Raw genomic sequence first — 19,619 nt, forward strand, 5'->3', positions numbered from 1 at the left:
TTCTCTGCATTTTTATTACTTCTTGGGACTGTCAGGTTCCTACTGCATTATTGTTATGTTTGTATTTTTGTGCTGTTGAAGCTATGGCTGTGATTTGGACTACAAAAGTGTTAGGTACTGTACAAACAAAAACCAGAAATGGTGCCTGCTGATTTCAGATAGCTCTTCAACATGCTTACATAACTTTCATGTGAGAGGAAACACGAAAAATGTCTCTTTCATCCAGCAATTTAGCAAAACCTGTAAATGTCCTTGTTGATCAGTTTGTTTTGGATAGTAATTCTGCCTGGCCACAATTCCCATAGCCTTTTTATGAACTAATGCAGGTATATGATGCACAAATTAAATCCATAATCCAAGATTTACTGCACCTAACTTCAGGGATGTGGCAGAATTGCCTAATCATCAGGTGAATAGTTGGTTTCATTACACCTTACTCTGAATATTATGTACATCTACATATGAACTAGTTTGCCCTGTGCTTTATGTTTACTAGTGAGAATAATGCACTTCTGAGATACAATTCCTGAGACTGGATGAAACCTGCCGTTGAAGTGCATGCACTGCATGGGAAGGAGAGGGCAGGGCTCTTAATGCAAGTGTCACTTCAGTGTCTACACTGAACCCCCTTTCATTTGGTTGGATGAATCACACTCCTAAATCCACTGCATAGTTTATGGAGATCCATAAATCCTTGGTGTACAGTGTATCCTGGAGAAGTGCCACTCTCTGTCCACATGAGAAGACTGGCACTGTAGCAGGTCACCTAAAGTTAGATGCATAAATTTAATCTCCTGCTTCACAGAGGATTTAGTAATCTTTTATGAAAATTCAGCTGAAGGCTTATAAAGATGAAACAAAAAATTATTAAAACTAATGCCTTTATGTAGGGGATGCAAAAGTCAAAACTAATCAGGCAAATATTTGAAACATTCTTTGCTTATTTCTGAAAATCATGTTGGGAGGCATTTCCTTCATAACAACCGTAGCTTTTGTTGACTTGTATAGTTTCTGTTCATTGACTGCAGGCCAAGTTTATAATGGTGTTGAGCTCTGTTAGAAGAGAAAGCTACTGCTCATCCTTTCTGGAACTGCTCTTTGCCTTGGGCTGACAGCATTTCTAGGCAGGCTGTAGCCTTGCCAAAGTATCATGAAAGACTAAATATCCAAACTGCCTGGATCTTGTTTTTGTGACTCTTCTTATTTTTAGCAAGCAAAATCCTTTTTTTTTTTTTTTTAAGCTTTTTGTACAGCATATACACTCCATAAATGTAGGATTCTCTCTGATATTCTGCAGTGCCGATTCTCTCACCTTTAGTGCTTTGTCCCATTACTACAGAAAGTGATAGTGCGTAGCATCAGAGCCTGGCATTAACAAGCTTCACATGGCAATGACAACCTTCTCCAGCAGGTGTGATGGCATTTACAAAGCACTGGCTCTTACACAGGGTGTGTGAGTGCATGCAGGGAGTATCAAAAGAAATCAGATTGAAATTAGATTAGCCATCACAGGAGAGATTTAACCTTTGGGACCCTTGAGCTGACTATATCCTGTGCAGACCTGTTTCTTTTGTAATGTAAATGCATGATCATTCTACAGTGCAGATTACATCCAGGTTATAAATGCCCTATAGAAACATTTAGTTGTCTTTGTGTCTTGAAGAATGGGTTGTTTTTCTAAATCCTCAGATCCTTTAGCTCCTAGAGAAGTCAGCAGTGAAATACTTTTCCTTCTTTTCAAATTAATCCTTACTGAGGCCCTGATAAAAAGAAAGATATTTATTTGCATCTCTGCCTTTCAATCCAGATCCAACTTCAAAGTTGGCCCAACTCAGAGCTGGGGGTTAGACCAGGTGACCTTGAAAGGTCTCTTTGAGCCTAAATTATTCATGTTTCTTTGAAATATTTGGGTAGTTCTTCATGATCAGTTTTAAATCAGCTGACATCAGAGAAAACCCCAGATATTTAATATGCTGAATCACAGCCTTTTGTATGAATACAGAGATTTAACAATGATACAGAAACACAAAAATGCACATTTATTTTTACAGACAAGTAGATAAAAGCAAGTAACTGCACGGCTAAAGGGAACTTCACTTTAACCACCTTTGGAAGTCCCCACACAAATTCAGCATGCCCATTTCTTTTTCTCTGCACTCCTTCTACAGTATCTGTACTAATACATTCTATATTACATATTTGGAGTGAACAAACTCATTATTTTTACTATTCAAACTTCTGAAAAATTAGAGCATTTAGACTAGCCAGCACTGATTTTGTAGCCGCAGCACAGCTAACTCCATGTTATTTTGTAGCATTGTCAGTATTGTGAGTGCTAGTACAGACTGAGGTCAGACCTATTAAAGTATAATAAAATTCATTTCCAGAGGTAAGGTATGAGAAATGTAAGCCATTTAAGCCCTACTTTGAAAGTCTGCATGATGCTCAGGTAGGTCTCTCTCTTTGGCAAAAGGAGTGAAATTCTCTTTTTGAATGATCTTTCAAGGACCAAACAAGTTTTAGGAGTAGTTTGCTATCCATCTAAAATATCATTTAAGATTCAGAACATTTTATAAACTATTGATGACCTATTTTAGCTGTTAGAGGGATTACACTTATTTAAAAGCTTTGTAAGGTACCAAGAAAAGCTGATTTAAAAATTTTCCATGAGAACTATTTTTGAGAGGCACACGTATCTCGAGAAAAATCAACACTTTTTTTCTGAAAAAAGCTTGTGTTCATAAAGAAACAAATCTAGAAGGCAAGGTAAAGCCTGTAAAACAAACAAAAATAAGGCAACACAAGACAGTGAATATAACAGGCAGGTTTGGGCTGGTTTTCTACCGTGTTTTCATTGCACTAATTTGGCTGAGATTTTTCTGGCTAGCTCCAGTCTGCATATCTGAGTGATTGAAGGGATGTTTCTTCATCACAAACTTGAAAAGGGTAGTGCATCACCTTAACTTCATGCTCTGGTCCAGGAGATAAGGGGTCTGCATTGGCCTAATTTAAAACCATCCATATCCAACATCCTGAGAAAATGTCTAAGGGTTCTTCTGGAGGGTAGGGCAGCACAAAAAAGGCAGATGAGTTTTACTCTATTCAGAAAGTGAAAGAAATCCTAATTACACAGAATAATAGGTCAGGCTGCTGGTCATGTCTGGAAGAATAGGAAAAGATGATTTCCAGACCAGTCTTCAGAGACCAGTACATTTGTCCTTGTTCGCATCCTTTGTTTTCTGCTGCATCAACCAAGGAAGCAGCTGTGGAGAGAATGCAAAAATATTCAAATCCTGCTACTGAACCAGAGAGAGTTTTCTTGCTTGACTGATGGCTTGGAGATTAGAGTTAGGTCCAGGCTGGCTCAAGGGCACCACCGTTTAACAGAACAGCATATTTCTGAGAGTCCAGGATTTGAAGCAAATGGTGCTATTAATTTCCAACTACTAACAAACAGGTGGGAAGAAAAGGGGAAGGATTTTATTGCTTTTGTCAGCAACCTAGAGAAGCTCAGTTATAGAGAACAGAGAGGAACAAGCATGATTATACAGCATTGTAAAGGGGAGAACAGAAAATTTAAATTTCATGTCATGGAAAGTGTGTGGATGAATTTGAAGATGAAGTGATGTCACTGAATTGATTATCAGAAAACACAGAATAAAGCAAAAATACTATATGAGATGGCTGCAATTGTGAAATCCACTTATACACATCACTCAGTTTTAATACCATTCTTTCCGCTCTTTCTACCCACTTTCATCTAAACTCAATTTAAACTAGTGTAACCTTTGCCTTTCAATAGAAATATGGCTGTGTTGTGTTTGACACGGTACTTGGTTTCTCTTTGCAACATTCACTTTTGTTAGACAGGTTTAATGCTATATGTTTTTTTTCTCCCCATGCCTCCTTGTGTGACCAATCTGCTCAGACTAAAGACTTTGGTGTTCAAGTTGTCTGATTCTGTACTTGCACAAAGGCTGATTAAAATGGCTGGGATGGACTTTAAGTGCTGTTGAATACCGTAACTATTAGTTTTGAGCATACAAATTGGAGACAATTAAATGTTTTTTAAAAATGTGTGGCAATACAGGAGTATAAACAACACCTGTTAAAAAAGTTAACTTTGAAAATCTATTATTTCCAATATGCCTATGTGTATATTTGTGAGTGTGCGCCTATGTATTTATTTATGTATTTTAATCTCACAGCCCACGGAAACTATGAAGTCTGCTTCCCATCCAATCACTGGAGAAATTCAGGTAAATTTGTAGGTTTTGCTGTGTAAATTGTTGCTACTGGCTGCGATTTTCTGATGATTAAGTTTGCAGAAAACAAGCTCCATTAACTGATTTCTTATTCAACTCCAACCCCTTGAAATGTCACTTATGTAAGTCAGTGCTTGATTTTTGCTTCTGTCTTTAATGTTGGCTTGTGAAATACAAACAGAAGGATGGAAAATGCTATTGTTCCTGAAAGGGCTAAAAAAGTAGTGAAATTCATTCTAATCTTTAATCTTTGGTCACTTATCTTGGTTTACTTCAGAAATTCCCAGACTGCTTACATTTAAGCAGTGAGTGCTGTGGTTTCCTCATAGTACAGTGTATTTATTTCCATACAGCGCGAGTTTGTGGTTATGTCTTATGTAAACTGACTTTACGCTAGCTTTTTAAAACAGTGGAACTGGGAGCAGAAGAATAAATGAAGCCTAACTTCCTATAGATTTCTGTCTTTTTTTTCCTTAATTCATCCCTCACTCCTATACCAGTACTATGAGTCTTTCCATAGTATTATAACATTCTTCCCAGGCTTGGGCTCCAGGTAGTCATAATTTGTGTAATTCCTACTCCATAAGCTGGCTATTGCTTAGAATAATATCAAAGGTTCAAATTTCACCTCCTTTTTCCTGATTGGAATATTGGAATAGATCAATACATGTGTTTCCTTTTTTTTTTTTTAACCAATACTGGCAGACTTTGAAAGCAAAATTTGTTTCAAGATCCAACATAATCATCTAGCATCTCATTCTAGTCAGGAGAGAAAGAGAGAGACTTCCAAAATGTGTTTATTTCCATCCAAAGTATAGGTCTAAAATGCATTTTATTCAAAGAATTTAAGAGAGGTATCAAATCATTTGGGAAATGAAAATAACAAATAAACTTACTGTGTTTTAATGCATTCTCTAGCTTCAAATCAACTATGACAAACACCTTGGCAACCTTATCATCCACATCCTTCAGGCAAGAAACCTTGCTCCCAGAGACAACAATGGCTATTCGGATCCCTTTGTTAAAGTTTATCTTCTTCCAGGGAGAGGGTAAGTATAGAGGAAATTTTAACCTGAACTTTCTTTTAATTTGGGTCTGTTACTTGTCACTAATAAACGGAACTGAAAGTTATTGATATAGAAAATCCAGGTCCAACACCAGGAAAAATGGTGGATTTTTAATAGAGAGCCAGATCCTACTCGCAGGAGAATGTGCATACTTTGCTAATGACCTCAGGGACTTCATGATCATTCCTGTAGATTTTTTTTTTTCATGTTTCCATTTAAAAATTCTAATACATGCAAAAATATGTATTAAAAGAATAACAGACTCTACTCAAATGTACTAAATACATATAATACTTTCTGTAATATAGAAAGCTACATGTTAAGGTTAACATGGAATGTTTCTTCAGCTCAAGACATTCCGAATTGGGGACAGATTTGCAAACATACAGAATTACAGTTTCTGAGATAAATTTAAGGTTGCAGTATAATATCAAAGGTGAGAAATACTAGTCAGAAAACATGTGACATTGGTTTTAGAAATCCTGGTAATTTTGTATCTAATGACTATACAAATCACTAATCACTTTTTCACAGACCATTGCTTTTTTAGACTCTGTAATTACAAATAGCTCATTAGCATTTCCTTTGAAAGATATGTTTCTGTATCAGCAATATTATAACTCTTTTTTGTGCCCTAAAGTTGCAGAGTGTCATATGTATGCATAAGTATACATGGTTATAATAATACTGCTGACTTCAGTGACACAATACATATATCTAAAATTAAGCTGATGGATCAGACCTTAGGTTGCAAAGACAAATTCCTGCAAACTTCTCTGCTTGTGTAATCACACTCATCCTAAAAGACTCTCAGGCTAGGATGACACAACTAAAAATCTGTATTTCTATTGTCTTCAAAATAACAGGAAAGTGCATGCTCAGGTCACAGTTCAGCATTTGACATATGGGCAAGCACCGCTAAAAGCGCATGAATGGTACAACTAAAGGCAGGCGTATTCTTTTGTAGCTTGCTAATTCCAGCTATACAGCATTCAATATTGTTCAGTGGCACTGGGCCCAAAACTATTATTGAATATAATGGGAACAGGGCCTAAATCTTGAGGGTTTTTTTAATGCACCTAAAAGTCTTGTAAGATATTTGTCAAATCAATCTTACTGGGAATTTTGCAGGTACATTCACTGTTGTAGAAATAAGACTGAACTAGAGAGACATTCACTCTGCAGAGGTCTAAGCCAGGTTTAAACTTGCTGCCAAGTTATGAAGAATTTGGATTTTAGTTTTGTTTGGGTTCTTTATTTTAAAACATGGTATTGTTACAGTTTTGCATTTAACTTGGGGCTTTAGGGAATAATGAAAATGAAGAGCTTCTCAAAAGTGCTAAAGTTGTTTCTGAAAGCACAAACTTGAATTGCTACTGAATATCTTTTATCTCTAGTTCAGTCCATGCTAGACTTCTTTTTCTTCTCAATGCCTCTATTTCCTTTGATTCTGAAACTAGAAACTACCCATTATTCACATGTTTTCTTTCATCTCTGTTCTCATTTTCTCTCACACTGCTTCTTCTGTGTTCCTAACTCTGTAAATGCTGGATATGCAGTCAAGTCATGGTTGTCCAAAATGCAAGGTAGAGTGTGCTATCTTCCAATTTTATTATTTCATTTTTGTATGCATGCATGATATGATAAGCCTGTGCATTGAACTACAGATTTCTCTTGAGTTTTGATGGCACACAATTGCAGCATGGTTTTGCTGTTCATTTGCTAATAAATCCCTTTTCCAGGTCAGCAGGAACTGGAAATGAGTAATTAATGTTTCTTGGTGCAGTAATATTCTAGGGCCAAAGTTTGATGACAAACAAAATTCCTTTTGAAGTCTGAAAGAATTTAGTTCAAAGATATCTAAAGGTTCATTCTCACTTACTGAAAGTTGCAAAACAGTTAACTGTGAACTTGTATCAAGATTTTGAATGGTGTTAGTGCCAAGAGAAACAGGCACTGTTTGGCAGTGAAATGGAACATTTTTCTCTCTATACCTTGCACAGTGTATAGACGTTAAAGCCAGGTATAATTCTAGATAATTGCGCAGCTGGCTTTAAAGCTGCTTGACCACAAAAATGGTTTTTTTGTCATAAACAAAGTTGAATTTTTACTTATTGAATTATTAGTGCTTTGTTTGTCCTGGAGTTGGAAACATAAGGCAAAACTCCATTCTCAAGATATACTAATATCAGCCCAGGCTAAGTATATAAGAACAGTATTTCAGCCTAAATTCTAAATTTGTTTAAAAGTAGAAAACTGATGAAACAAGTCAGCAGATGAATTTCAATAAACAGATCTTCTCTATCATCAGTCTTTTTCTTCATTAATAAAATTATTTCATGAATGTGCTTAAATGCCGCATTTTATATGCAGTCATTCTATAATACTTTTTTCATTGTACTTTCAGTGGTATTATGTATTAATAAATTATAATTAAGGAAACATAGAGAAATGAGAAAGAAGAGACTAATGCAGTTTGTATCTTTTCACACAGCATACTCTGAGAATTTCAAGTGCACATTATTTCATGCTAGGTATAGACTGGTTTAATGAATGCATTTTATTAAATCATCTCCATCTCTTAATCACAATTGTTGGGGGAAAGTTGCATCAGTGGTATGAACTTAATGTATTTGCCAGATCCTTCCCTTCAGAGGTCTAGAAATCTTCAGCTGTCATCCAGCTTAGCCTGGGTCCGCACCTCCTTAGAAGTGGTCAGGGTCTCCTGCTTCCCTCTGCAACAGATCCAGACCGTAGGTTACATCAATGTCAGCTAAACACCACCTTTGCCAATTTAGATCCGGATACTATGGATTTCACTGGAAATACTCCAGAGTTACCATGTTAACAACACATTTACCTTTTGTCACTGCCAGCTCTGAAACTCAACGCTGCGTGAATCATCTTCTCACATATTTCTGAAAAAAATCAGAAACTTTGAAAAGGTGATGAAGTTGTAATATTGCAAAAGGAAATCCATGAAATGAAAGGGAATGTCATGGAGTCATATTCTTGGCTGAGTGCGCAAAGGGTCCTTTCCTACCTTCTTCACAAAGATGAATGTATATCAGTTCCTTAAATCCAGTAGATCATATGACATTTACACAGGCCCAAGCTGCATAATACTACCCTGATTTAGTTTAGGTAGGAAGTAAATGGGTTACTCTGGGTGTAGGAGAACTTTGGATAAGTTAATATTTCATTAATAGTTGATCAGAATAGACATTCATTTGAGAAGTACTGTGAGCCCAGAGAGAGAGATGCTGCCTGCCCAGCTGTCACTTGCCCATGTCCCATGTCTCCATAAGGGTCAATCAAATCTCATTAATACTTTGGGTGATTGGGATGCTTTTCTCAGATCAGAGAGTGGGAAAAGAAGGCTAGTGAGGTGATTGAAAAATTTCAGTGCATTACTGAATAAGATTTGCCATCAAAATCTAGTTTCCAAAAGGATTCAGATTTTGTATTTCAGCTTTCCTTCCAAGATATGCAAAGAAATAACTTTGCTTGAGTTTCTTTTTCATATGCTCTTGGTCTCCCTAGATTTTAATGCATCCTTTTCTTACTGACACACAAGAAAAAAGAAATGCCCTCCTCCTCCTCCCCCCCCCCAAAAAAAAAAAAAAATATACCATTGTATGTTGTGGCTGACAGAACTGATTGAACTGTGGAGAGCTGCTGCTTTCTTTTCAGAAAAGCAGAGGTGGACAGGTACTTTGTTTCACAGTCCCAATGCCGTTCACATTTTTCAATAAACTGGAAGACAGTGGATAGCATGTTTTGCAAGAAAATAAACGGAACCGCATAGAATGACTAGAGCAAAATGTAACAGCAAAAATAGCTGCAAGTCCCTTTCATTGAAAGATATCAGTCTAGTAGGCAGCTTGGATGTGGCCACCCTCTTTTCGAGAATAAGGCCACTAGACACTCCAGAATAATTAGATGGGAGCACTGCACAGTAGAATTGAGTTTGTGGAGTGAAACTGCTGGTGCTGAAGACCCAACGTTGACATATGTGTGTCAGTAAAACACGTGCGTCTTTCACATAACCTTAATTCAGACCTGCTCCAGTCTGGTACGATGCATGGTACACCATTAGTGACTAGCTGATTAAATGAGTCCCTGGAGTGTATCTTCTGAGTTAATCTCATATGAAGGGAATCTATTTCATTAGCTCTGAGACCATGCCACTGTGTGAACCAAAGCACAGTTCAAACAAAAGTTCGAAGTGAGAATCAGGAGAACAGCACACTACCAAAAACTAATGTAGGGAAACCATAAAAGTGTTTAATAGGGCAGATAGAGGTCACTCTGTGCCATTTGGCCTTAGTGCTAGAGAACAGTCCTGGACACATTTAATTTAATAATAGATATAGCATGTAAGTCTTTTAATGTATCAGAGGTTTGAACAGAAGACAAGGGGCAGTTGACTTGCAGACTGGCAAAAAGAGGTTTTTTACCTTATATCTCATTGAGTTTTCAAAGTATTAAAAGCTTCTCATGTTCTCCTACCCAGCTCTTCTGAGACATCCATTAAAATTTATATTAAGTTAAAATTGGAATGGAAGCAAATCTGACATCAAAGCTTACAGAGCTAAATGAATCCATATTCTCTTAAAGGTTGCTGTATTGCTTTCTCCATACTCAGGAAATGGAAAGTACACTAGAAAACACTATCGAATCTTTTTAAAAACAGATTATGCAGCCAAACTTTTTATTCTTGGCTATTGATAAAAACAATCATGAGCTTGATGGACTGTTATGTTGGTTTCCAGTACAGTTAGAGGTAGAGGCAGAGAATAGGATCAATAAGAAATTAGTGTTTCTATCATTAACAGGATATTAGTTACCCCATGGCATTCATTAAACATTCTTGTGAGATGGGACTCCTGTAATTAGAGACTGCAACCTATAAATATAATGGATTCATGCTACTTTAAAGTGCTAATAGGAGGATGGTCTTAGAAAATAAATCAGTGCATTATCACTTCAATTTATAATCAGAGCCCAACACCTACAATGAGAGAACAAAGTGTATGTGCATGTGCTGACTGATGCTTTATGCTGAAACGGTTGTAGGCAGAGCTAGCCTGCTGAAGAGTCAGGAGAAGATGTTTTAAAAATACATGTCAGGAAAGCATGCTAAAAAAAAAAAAACCCAAAGGCTGTTGTTGTCCTCTTGTAACCTTGAGTTGTTGCAGAAATGAGAGATGCAGTTCTGTTCTTTTTCTGGTTTTTGGTTTGTGGGTGGTTTTTTTTGCATTAGAAATGAAAAAAAACAAAAGATCACTAATGTAATGTTTCCTTCCTTTGTTCAAATTCAGTGCCGAGTACAAGAGGAGAACTAAGTACGTACAGAAAAGCTTGAATCCTGAGTGGAATCAGACAGTAATTTATAAAAATATCTCCATGGAGCAGGTGCGTGACTGGTAGCACTGTTCAGTGCAATTTGCTACTTTATTATTTGTATGGTCTGCAATGCTTACTGTGAAGGGAGCAGTGCTACAGGCAATTCTGTGAACCACTGTAAAATCTTGCCAAATTTAGGGGAAATTTGGAACTATTTCCTTGCCTCTGACAGAACTTACTATATCAATGCTCTTTTCTTGTCCCTTCTACTCATAAAAATGGTAATTTGTGGGGATTACGCTCATAATCATGTCATAAGTACAGATGTGGCAATTTAAAAAATGATAATGGAATACAGGAAGGGAATAAATTAAGACATAAGTTTCTGAAGTAGATGCAGAAATCACTGTCACTCTTCATTCCAAAAGCCATGCAAGCTCACACAAAACACAGGTCCTACCATTTTCTTATTCAAAAATATTTGTGAAGTGTAGAGATACATTTTTAGATTTAGCAGCAATTTACAGCAATGGGCTTGAAATATGAATCACCAAAAAAATTTAGAAGATATGTAATTTCCTTGTTATAGAAAGATTTAGCTCACATCTGGGAAAGAAATCTGTGGAAGTCTTCTCCGTTTCTTGGTGGCTTCCTAACTCTAACTGACTTACAGGGTTAACTGAGGCAGCATGAACCAATTGAGTCCTCTTTTTCTCCATCTCCCCTTGTAAATGGACTTTTTACCATTTGAAAAAGGCATAATGAGCAAAATGATGATCAGTCCACTTTTTTAAATTATGAAGTATATTTTATAGAATAATGGATCTGTACACAGTCCTAAACCGTTGCCTTTCTTAGTGTTTTGTTCTTGATACTTTCAACTTCATTTTTCAAGGCCATTTAATCTTTCAGAACTTCTTAAAAAAGCCCAGAATAACCAGACTCTTTAGTGAATAGATTTCCCCATGCTTTTAATATACTTCTCCAACATGACACCAAGTCCTCAATATTATCTCTCTAACTTAAAATTTCATTATTCATTCTTCTCAGTCATTGAGAGGAACATAGATTAAGATACTCATTTTTGCATCGAGAAAAACCCTTCCCACAGAGGAACTTAGATGGTTGCTCATGCAGTCTACATGTCTGAACTTAACAGGCAGTAGCTCCGATTTACTTCAGAGGTGCCCTGTTGTATGCAAGAGCTATAGCTTGCTGGGTTTTGCATGCTGTTTTGTGTAGGCTTGCATAAATTATAGCTCATTGACAGTGAAAGCGTCAGAAAAAAACCCTGTGGTGTTTGTCTAGCTGCAATGTAAAACCTAGGTCTTCTGGGTTTTGTAAAAAGGTTTGGTAAGCCAGCACTATTTCCAAACTGAGCTTTCCATTCAAGAAAGGCTCTTCAGTTTACTCAATTTGCTTTCAGGTTCTGCTGTGACATTTCACTGAGCTGTAATTAAGAGTGCTTGGGTGTTGGACATTCAATGGCTGTTTGGTGATTTTAGATTGGATAATGACGTCAGTCTAGGATTTCTTAGAAAGAGATTTTTATGACAGAAAATCTCCTAATATTTTTGATGTCAGGTTTTTTGACCATTATTTCTAGAAAATTACCTTTAGGTCACAAGTAATTCTTTGACCTTTGCTTTTCATTTGCAAATCTCCTCCTTTTCCCTTCCTCTGAGACTGTTATGCAGTACTTATAAGTGTAAGCTTCATCTGGGTACCACATATGTTGTATATTTTGTCCTCTTGTCATGTAGAAGTGTGTGCAGGGAGTAGTATTTCCTTCCACATCTTTCCATGGCTTGTATCTAGTGCTAAGATAGCAGTGTGATTGATTGGCTTAGAGAATATACAGTAAAGCACATTTCTAAATCACCAAATAATTCCATGATGCTGCTAAGTACCCTCTACAGTTAAAAAACTATCACCATGCAATAGTATATTGTTTGCACTCATAAACCTCACAAATGGATATTTCAAAATAGTTTAAGAACATAAAGAGAAGTACAAGACAATAATTGTGATAGACTGAGAATGAGTGTTCTGATCGCCCAACAAGCAAAACTGCATCATACACTAAAAGTTATACAGAGTTAGCAGTCATACCCTAACATAAATTCATGAATCTTTATAAATATTATTTCTTCAAAGAAGCACTTCCTTTCCCTCCATCAAAGCTCCCTCCATGGGTTGCCTGCTGACAGCAAATAAGTATTACTAAATATTTCCTAATATAGTCCTTTTAACGTCACTGTCTAGACTTTAGCTGGTTGTACAGTTTTTCATTTTCCTTTTCTCTTTCATAACCTAGCTGAAATTAAAATGAAAATAATTATGGGAAATAGATCACTCTGAAATGAAACAGACTTTTTCAAGGTCAGAATGATTAGTTTTATCAAGTAGCAAATTCTACTTTGACAGTTGGAGAAAAAATAAATTAAACTGTGATTATTTAGTAATTTAGGTGTGGCTTGCTTTGCCTCAATTTCTTACTTGTCAGAAAGCAAATAAAAGTATTTCCTTAGATGATGGATATAATTCATTAAAGCAAATAGCTTTTGCTATAGCTCATGTCCTTAAATTAAAGGTAATATATTTAGAAAGAGTAATATTTTCAAAATCCTTGAATGATGTAGGAGCCTATGCCTAATTTCTAAAAGTAAGAAAAGCTTTCTTATGAATCAGTAACGTGTTGGTACTTAAATCTTACTTAATATCTTGGACAAAAGAAAGTAAGTTTCTAAGTGACCTAGCAGAAGTCCTTTTGTCCTCCCATGTACTGAAGTACAGCAATATAGAGAAGAGTACAATAAAATGTTAAATATGAATGTAAACACAAATAAGTATAATGCATGATCTAATACACCACCTTCATTTCTAGTCATCAAATATCCTGACTGAGACTGCAATCTTTTATAATATTTCTGAAGTAATTATAGGAATTTACTTTCAACATAGGAGAAAGCCAAACTGCATTAAAATTATTTCTTTCTTCATACAAATCCTTGTATGAGATTGTCAAGGAATATGTATTAAATATTTCAAGTAATGCATATTTAATTACACAGACCCACATTATCTGGAACAACACCCAGTGATCTCCAGACATTTAAAAGAAGGAACTGACACTTCAGTATGTGTGGTATTGGTTATGTCTTCCATAAGAGAAAATGTTATTCACATTGGCTGTTCCTGCATATTCCTTCATTTTCTTTAAATGATGGTTGTCCACAGCAGCCTAAAGCTAACTGGAGTTCACATGCAGTAATATGCTTTTAGGTGGGTTTTTATTTTTTAATTTTTTTTTTTTTTTTCCCACAAGGCAAAGCCTGAAATTAGTTGCAGCTTAGTAATATTTTTTTCATAATATGCTTGGAACTCAGATGAGGGTCACAACATAAGTAAACTGCTTGCTTTCTTTTAGGGACACTTTCTCATTTTCCTGTTGGAACATTGCTTACTTGCAGAAACCCATGGTCAGATGCATAGTGGGCTTCTGAAACCCATTTCAGTATTGCTGTCAGTTAAATTCCTGATGGGGACCTGAATTTCTGGCTTCACAACCTAAAACTGGATGACGTAACACAGAACCCTACTTTGCTGTGATGGTATAATGGCTGCTTTTAAAACCACTAGCCATTGAGTGTTCTTTGCCTTCAATAGTGATACATAAATATATCTTCAGAAAGGCAAATTTTCCTCCTCTTTGAGACTCATTTCATGCATTCTGCCTAATAAAGCTTTTTTGATGGTTTTTCATTGTCATAATATTTAATAAAAGCTTTATTAAACTAAGAAGCTTGAAATAGATATCTCAAAGAAATATAGAGTTCTGCAAGTTTTCAGCACAGTTTTATTATCATAGTAATGCAAAGAAGCTAGCAAAGTAGGGTTGCAGTTGCTTGAAAATCTCCATTTTCCCCTTTCCACCAAAAATCCTTCAAATCTTAGGTTTTTTTCCTTTCCTGGATCTATACATTCTTCTCTCTGTCCTTGCACAGTCATTACTTCAAACAAGAAGACAACATGTCCTCCCAAAATAGCAACAACTGAGACAATACATTTCTGAAAAGTATTTGTGCTATTCCTCCTTTTAAAGGGTAAATATATATATATATATGTATATATACTTAGTATAGCATCTAGCAGGAAACGATATCATCCAGGAAGGTAAAAGTAGGATGGACCAGTGGCTGCTCAACTCATTTTTTCAGGTTATTTTTCACGTTGCAGTTTCGATACTGTTTTGGAATAGCAAAGAAAAGGAATTTTATTCAGTCAAGGAAATCAGCTTTACAAATATTCTGTAAGGGATGTTCAAAAGAAAATATTTTTTGTTCAACTTTTTCCACAGCTTTTACAGGATATTTTTAAAAAGAATGTTTAAGAAGAATATTGCCTAGTTGGATAGGAAAAAAACAGAGAAAGATTAAAGAATTGCTCTCAAATATGTATTTTCTTTTTAAATCTTAGCTTTCAGGTCATGTTATTACCTGCTTAAAGAGTACATTGTTGATGCTAAAAATAGTACAATTCCCCTTTGTGTGGATTTTCCAGGATATGCTGATTTAAACTTGTTTTTCAAAGACACTGGCTTTGCAGAGTTGCTCATTTTTCTAAAGTTAGATGGGAGCAGAAGATATTCCGAACACATAATAATGAGATGAAATTATCATTTAAAGGCAATTTAAAGTTATTAAGGACTGTCTGAATCTGCGTTGCATTAAACCAAGGGGCAGCAGTGGTAAATAGCAAACAGTGCTTTCCTTGAAAGTATATATAATATGTACAGTAAATGGTATAGCTTTTAATGTTGAACAATGACTTGATCCTTTGTTGTCCCTTTGTCCCAAGCAGCCATTTAGTATTCAGAGCAGTGAGTGACGTGTTGCTTCTGTTAGGATGATGATCTCAATTATCACATAAGATTTCTGGTTCTGACCTCTTTTATTGACGTATGTGAAAAGACTCCTGTTTTCCTTAGTAATGCTTGGAAGCGTCCAACGAATTCTTCACTTACAACTCAGCCTGACTTCGCAGACATCCCATGCCCCCAGGATTTCGTCCTTTTCTCTTTCAAGCCACATGAATTTATTACTGCCTCTCCAGCCACTTGCTAGCCTTTTGCCCCAGCATACACCACTGGTAATCAGTCCTCTCCCCATCTCTCCCAGCAGACCCCTGGAATAACACTCAGGTCAATCTTTCCAATAAGGTCAACTGCTTTGGTCAACAGCTCCTCTGTCTTGCGCTATCTTGTCATATAAAAAGACTGACTTGTTTCTTAGTGTAGTCTGTAAGAAGAGTGCTTGACACAGCTATCATGCTTAACAAGGTCTGCAGATAATGGGGTTTGATGGCTGTCATTAATACCTAACAGTACAACTTATCCTGTATGGCTGGATCACTTGCAGAGTCCCATTGACTACACTGAATTCCAGGGGTATTAAAGCCTGGTCTTCACGGATGAGATTGTGTAAATATGGTGTTTTAAATAATATATTAGGCAAATGTCTGAGTTCAGACAATTCAGACCTGGCGATGAGAAAAGCTGCAGAAAAACAAAAATGGGGCTTTAAAAACCAGTTTGGCTCTTGTAGTGGACACACATTCTGTCAGAAACAACTTGTGGAAATTCCTAAAATAGGGCCAAGCACAAGCCCATTTGTCTTGATAACAAATAATAGCCCCAAATTATTTTTCTGAGATCAAGGTTGATGGGAGGACAAAAGCTGCCTAGCTGTCACTATGAAAAAGGGTACAAGAAGGAGACAGTGAATAGAAACCACCATAAAGACTTGATCTGAAGTTTGTGATGGCAATGGGGTTAATTATCCTTTGACTTAAATTGCAGCTGAAAAAGAAAACACTGGAAGTGACTGTCTGGGATTATGATAGATTCTCCTCGAATGACTTCCTTGGTGAAGTGAGTATCTTATTTCCTCCTCTCTAATATTGACTACTTAGAAAGCTGATTAACTGCATGCTGGTATTTGGAGACTGTTCTCTTCCAAGGTGTGATAGATGTGTTAAGTAAAACCTTTTTTACATCACAGTTTTATTGCTGACTTCATAACAATGCTTATGATTTCTTTCAGTCACACATGAAAGATGCCTTCTGTTTATCTTGATAAACTGTGGACAAGTTCATTTAGGTTGCAACACAATGTTACTTCACTGAAAATTAAGGGTTTTTTTCAGCCTGCGATAGTAACAGCCTTCACGGAGACTGAATGGGGAATTCTTGTTATGACTGATATGCTGCCTGCCTTGATTTTAACTTGACATGGAAAAGCTGAGGAGGTATCAGTCTTTGTACATGATTAAAGGATTAAATTCTCCCATCAAGCCATAATTTACCACATGCAGAAGTATCTGCAAGTGTGAGTAATTTGTTCTTGCTGATCAAGGTCTCATTTTTAACACTACAAAATAGTAATATCATTACCAAAGTATGACTGAAGGCAAAATTTTGTAATTAATAATAAAAGAGATGAGTGATTATGGGGAGAAGTATGCTCTCTTTTTAAAAGCAAATAAACAAAGATATGCACATATAATATGGAATTACCAGCAATAACTATGATGTCAAAAAGTAATTAAAAATGTTACTACAAGAGAGGATTATAATTAGAAACAGAATCCCAGGAAAATCGATCGCTTATGTACAGAGTAACTCAAAGTATCTCTTTGCATTCTGCATTTGAATTTCACAAAAAAAGGCACTCAGTTCAGCTCCAGTTCTCCTTTGTGTAACTACAAAACTGAGCAATCAATGTCACTATTTGAACAATCACTAAAATAAATTTATAGGAAGCAGCCACATGATTACTTATTTCCTGCGTACTGCATCAGTATTCTTGTTGAGTTCAGCATGTTTGCCTAAATGCAGGGCTTTACTGAATATTTACATCATTGTTATTTATGAAAATGGATGTTCCAGCAGCTGCTTCTACAGGAAGATTTAAGCTTTTGCCTTCAAATATTTTCAACCCCTAGAACTATTGTATTGGTTAAATCATTCAGACTTAAATATGAAAACAGTTCTTCATGGAAAAAAAAAGGAACAGAAAAGACTATCCATTGTAATTCAGGATGTCCAGAGGAGTCCTGTACCATAACACCAGATATAGGATATCCAAATTGTGCCCTAAGAACTTGCTTGAATAGGGCCAGCACCACTTGCATGCCCCAGAAGGCAAGTGGCACATCATGGTTCACATCCATGGAATGTGAACCCTCTTCTCCTACAAAGCAGAGCCCCCAGCCTATACTGCCTATTGGGAACAGCCCTCAACCATGCTGTCTTCCAAGTCATTCCTAAAGCTATGACCAAAAACCACACCAGGGAGCATGCTAAATAGCTAATCTGTTCAGATTAAGTATAGACCTAAGCAGAAAGACCAGGCCAGGTCATATACAACCCATGAAGCTGAAAGAAAAAAGGAAAGAAAAAAGGCTTTTAATCTTCTAGAAACAATCAGGTTTGAAGAGACTTCCCCATCCCTAAACTTTAAAAGGCTTTCTTTTATTCAGGGTCTTGCAACAAACTGACAAAGACATTGTTCCCCGAGGTAATTGCACACTTTATTTGTCTAGCAGTTTTAAAACTTCCCTACCTGCCATTAGTTTTAACCCTCTCACCTTAGAGCCAAATGCAAGGCTGGTTTTGTCCTTTCCTTCATTCAAAACTCTATGATGACTCTAGGACTTTACATCTCTTGGCCCTCTCAGCTGCAAGATCATTAAGGAACGAAGGGTCTTTATTGGTCCCAATGCTCATTCTTTTTTTTTACTTCTTTTTTTTAAAGAAATTTCACAGAACTCCTGCTAGCAACGCAGGTGGCTAGTGCAGATTTTAGCTACAATGGAGGGGGTTTTTGCCAAGCTGCTGGTTTCATTTCCACATTGCCATTGCATCTCCCTTTTTTTTCCAGTGAAGTTTTGAGGCCTAAATGGCCTATTGAATTCTATTATTTTAGTGACATGCAAAGGTATCGCTATTCTTTTCTTTTTGTTACAAATTCTGCATATGTGGATTTTTTTAGGGAATCTACAAACACCAGCCTCATATTATTGAAGACCTTATTAAAAACAATTATCAAATTATTTGCCCCTTTACTAACACTGAGAAAGGGAGAAAATAACACGGCCTGATTCTTCTATTAGAATATGTCTATACAGAGGCAGAATGACTAAATGTCTTTTTAGTTTAGTTTTCAAGCTTGTGCTCACAAGCTACCCTTTAAACTATCTAGCTGTCTTGGTATGAAGATATGTCTAAGCTTATAGCCCTTACTGAGGTCCTGTTGAGAAGAAATATTAGTTCAGACACATCCATATGCTAAAAAATGTGGGTTTGGGATCACAGCTGGCTTATATCAGGTGAGGTCAGACCATGGGCAGAGTGCACTGAATCTGTCAGCATACAACCTTATACCCTTAACTTCTTACATTTGATTGCAACTTCTGGTAACACAACTATAGACTCTTCTACTGTACATAATCATTAATAGATCAGATACAGGCCATATATTGTACTCTGAATTATTTGTAGGTATTGATCGAGCTATCCAGCGTCTCTCAGCTTGACAACACTCCTCGGTGGTACCCTCTGAAGGAACAGAGTGAAAACATTGATCACGGGAAATCTCATTCTGGACAGAGTAGCCAGCAGTCTCCAAAACCATCTGTCATCAAGAGCAGAAGTCATGGAATCTTCCCGGACCCCTCCAAGGGTAGGATTGACTTGATGCACCTGATATGAAATGTTTTCCCAGATGATGGGAGAGCCTTTGCTATGTGTAAGTTCTAATAGAAAAATAAAGTTACTGCTATGAAGTTTGTATACACTTTTATTAAGAATGTACTTATCTCTGTGATTAATTCATTGGAGCCAAGGCTTAATTTGGCTCAATCAGTGCCAGCCAGC

The 19,619-nt window shown here is 36.5% G+C and overlaps 1 protein-coding gene across 1 annotated transcript in view; it reads left to right on the top strand.

The window, feature by feature from the left end:
* Positions 1–19,619, top strand: part of PCLO (piccolo presynaptic cytomatrix protein) — a 364,101-nt gene that overhangs the window by 281,657 nt on the left and 62,825 nt on the right. The window contains exons 14-19 of the mRNA XM_075026698.1: positions 4,209–4,259; positions 5,184–5,314; positions 6,892–6,918; positions 10,657–10,750; positions 16,542–16,613; positions 19,245–19,425. Of these exons, the coding sequence (XP_074882799.1) occupies positions 4,209–4,259; positions 5,184–5,314; positions 6,892–6,918; positions 10,657–10,750; positions 16,542–16,613; positions 19,245–19,425 (556 nt within the window). The remainder of the gene's footprint in view (positions 1–4,208; positions 4,260–5,183; positions 5,315–6,891; positions 6,919–10,656; positions 10,751–16,541; positions 16,614–19,244; positions 19,426–19,619) is intronic.

Source organism: Buteo buteo, chromosome 4, assembly GCF_964188355.1.
Source record: "Buteo buteo chromosome 4, bButBut1.hap1.1, whole genome shotgun sequence".
In the NCBI taxonomy this organism is placed as follows: Eukaryota; Metazoa; Chordata; class Aves; order Accipitriformes; family Accipitridae; genus Buteo; species Buteo buteo.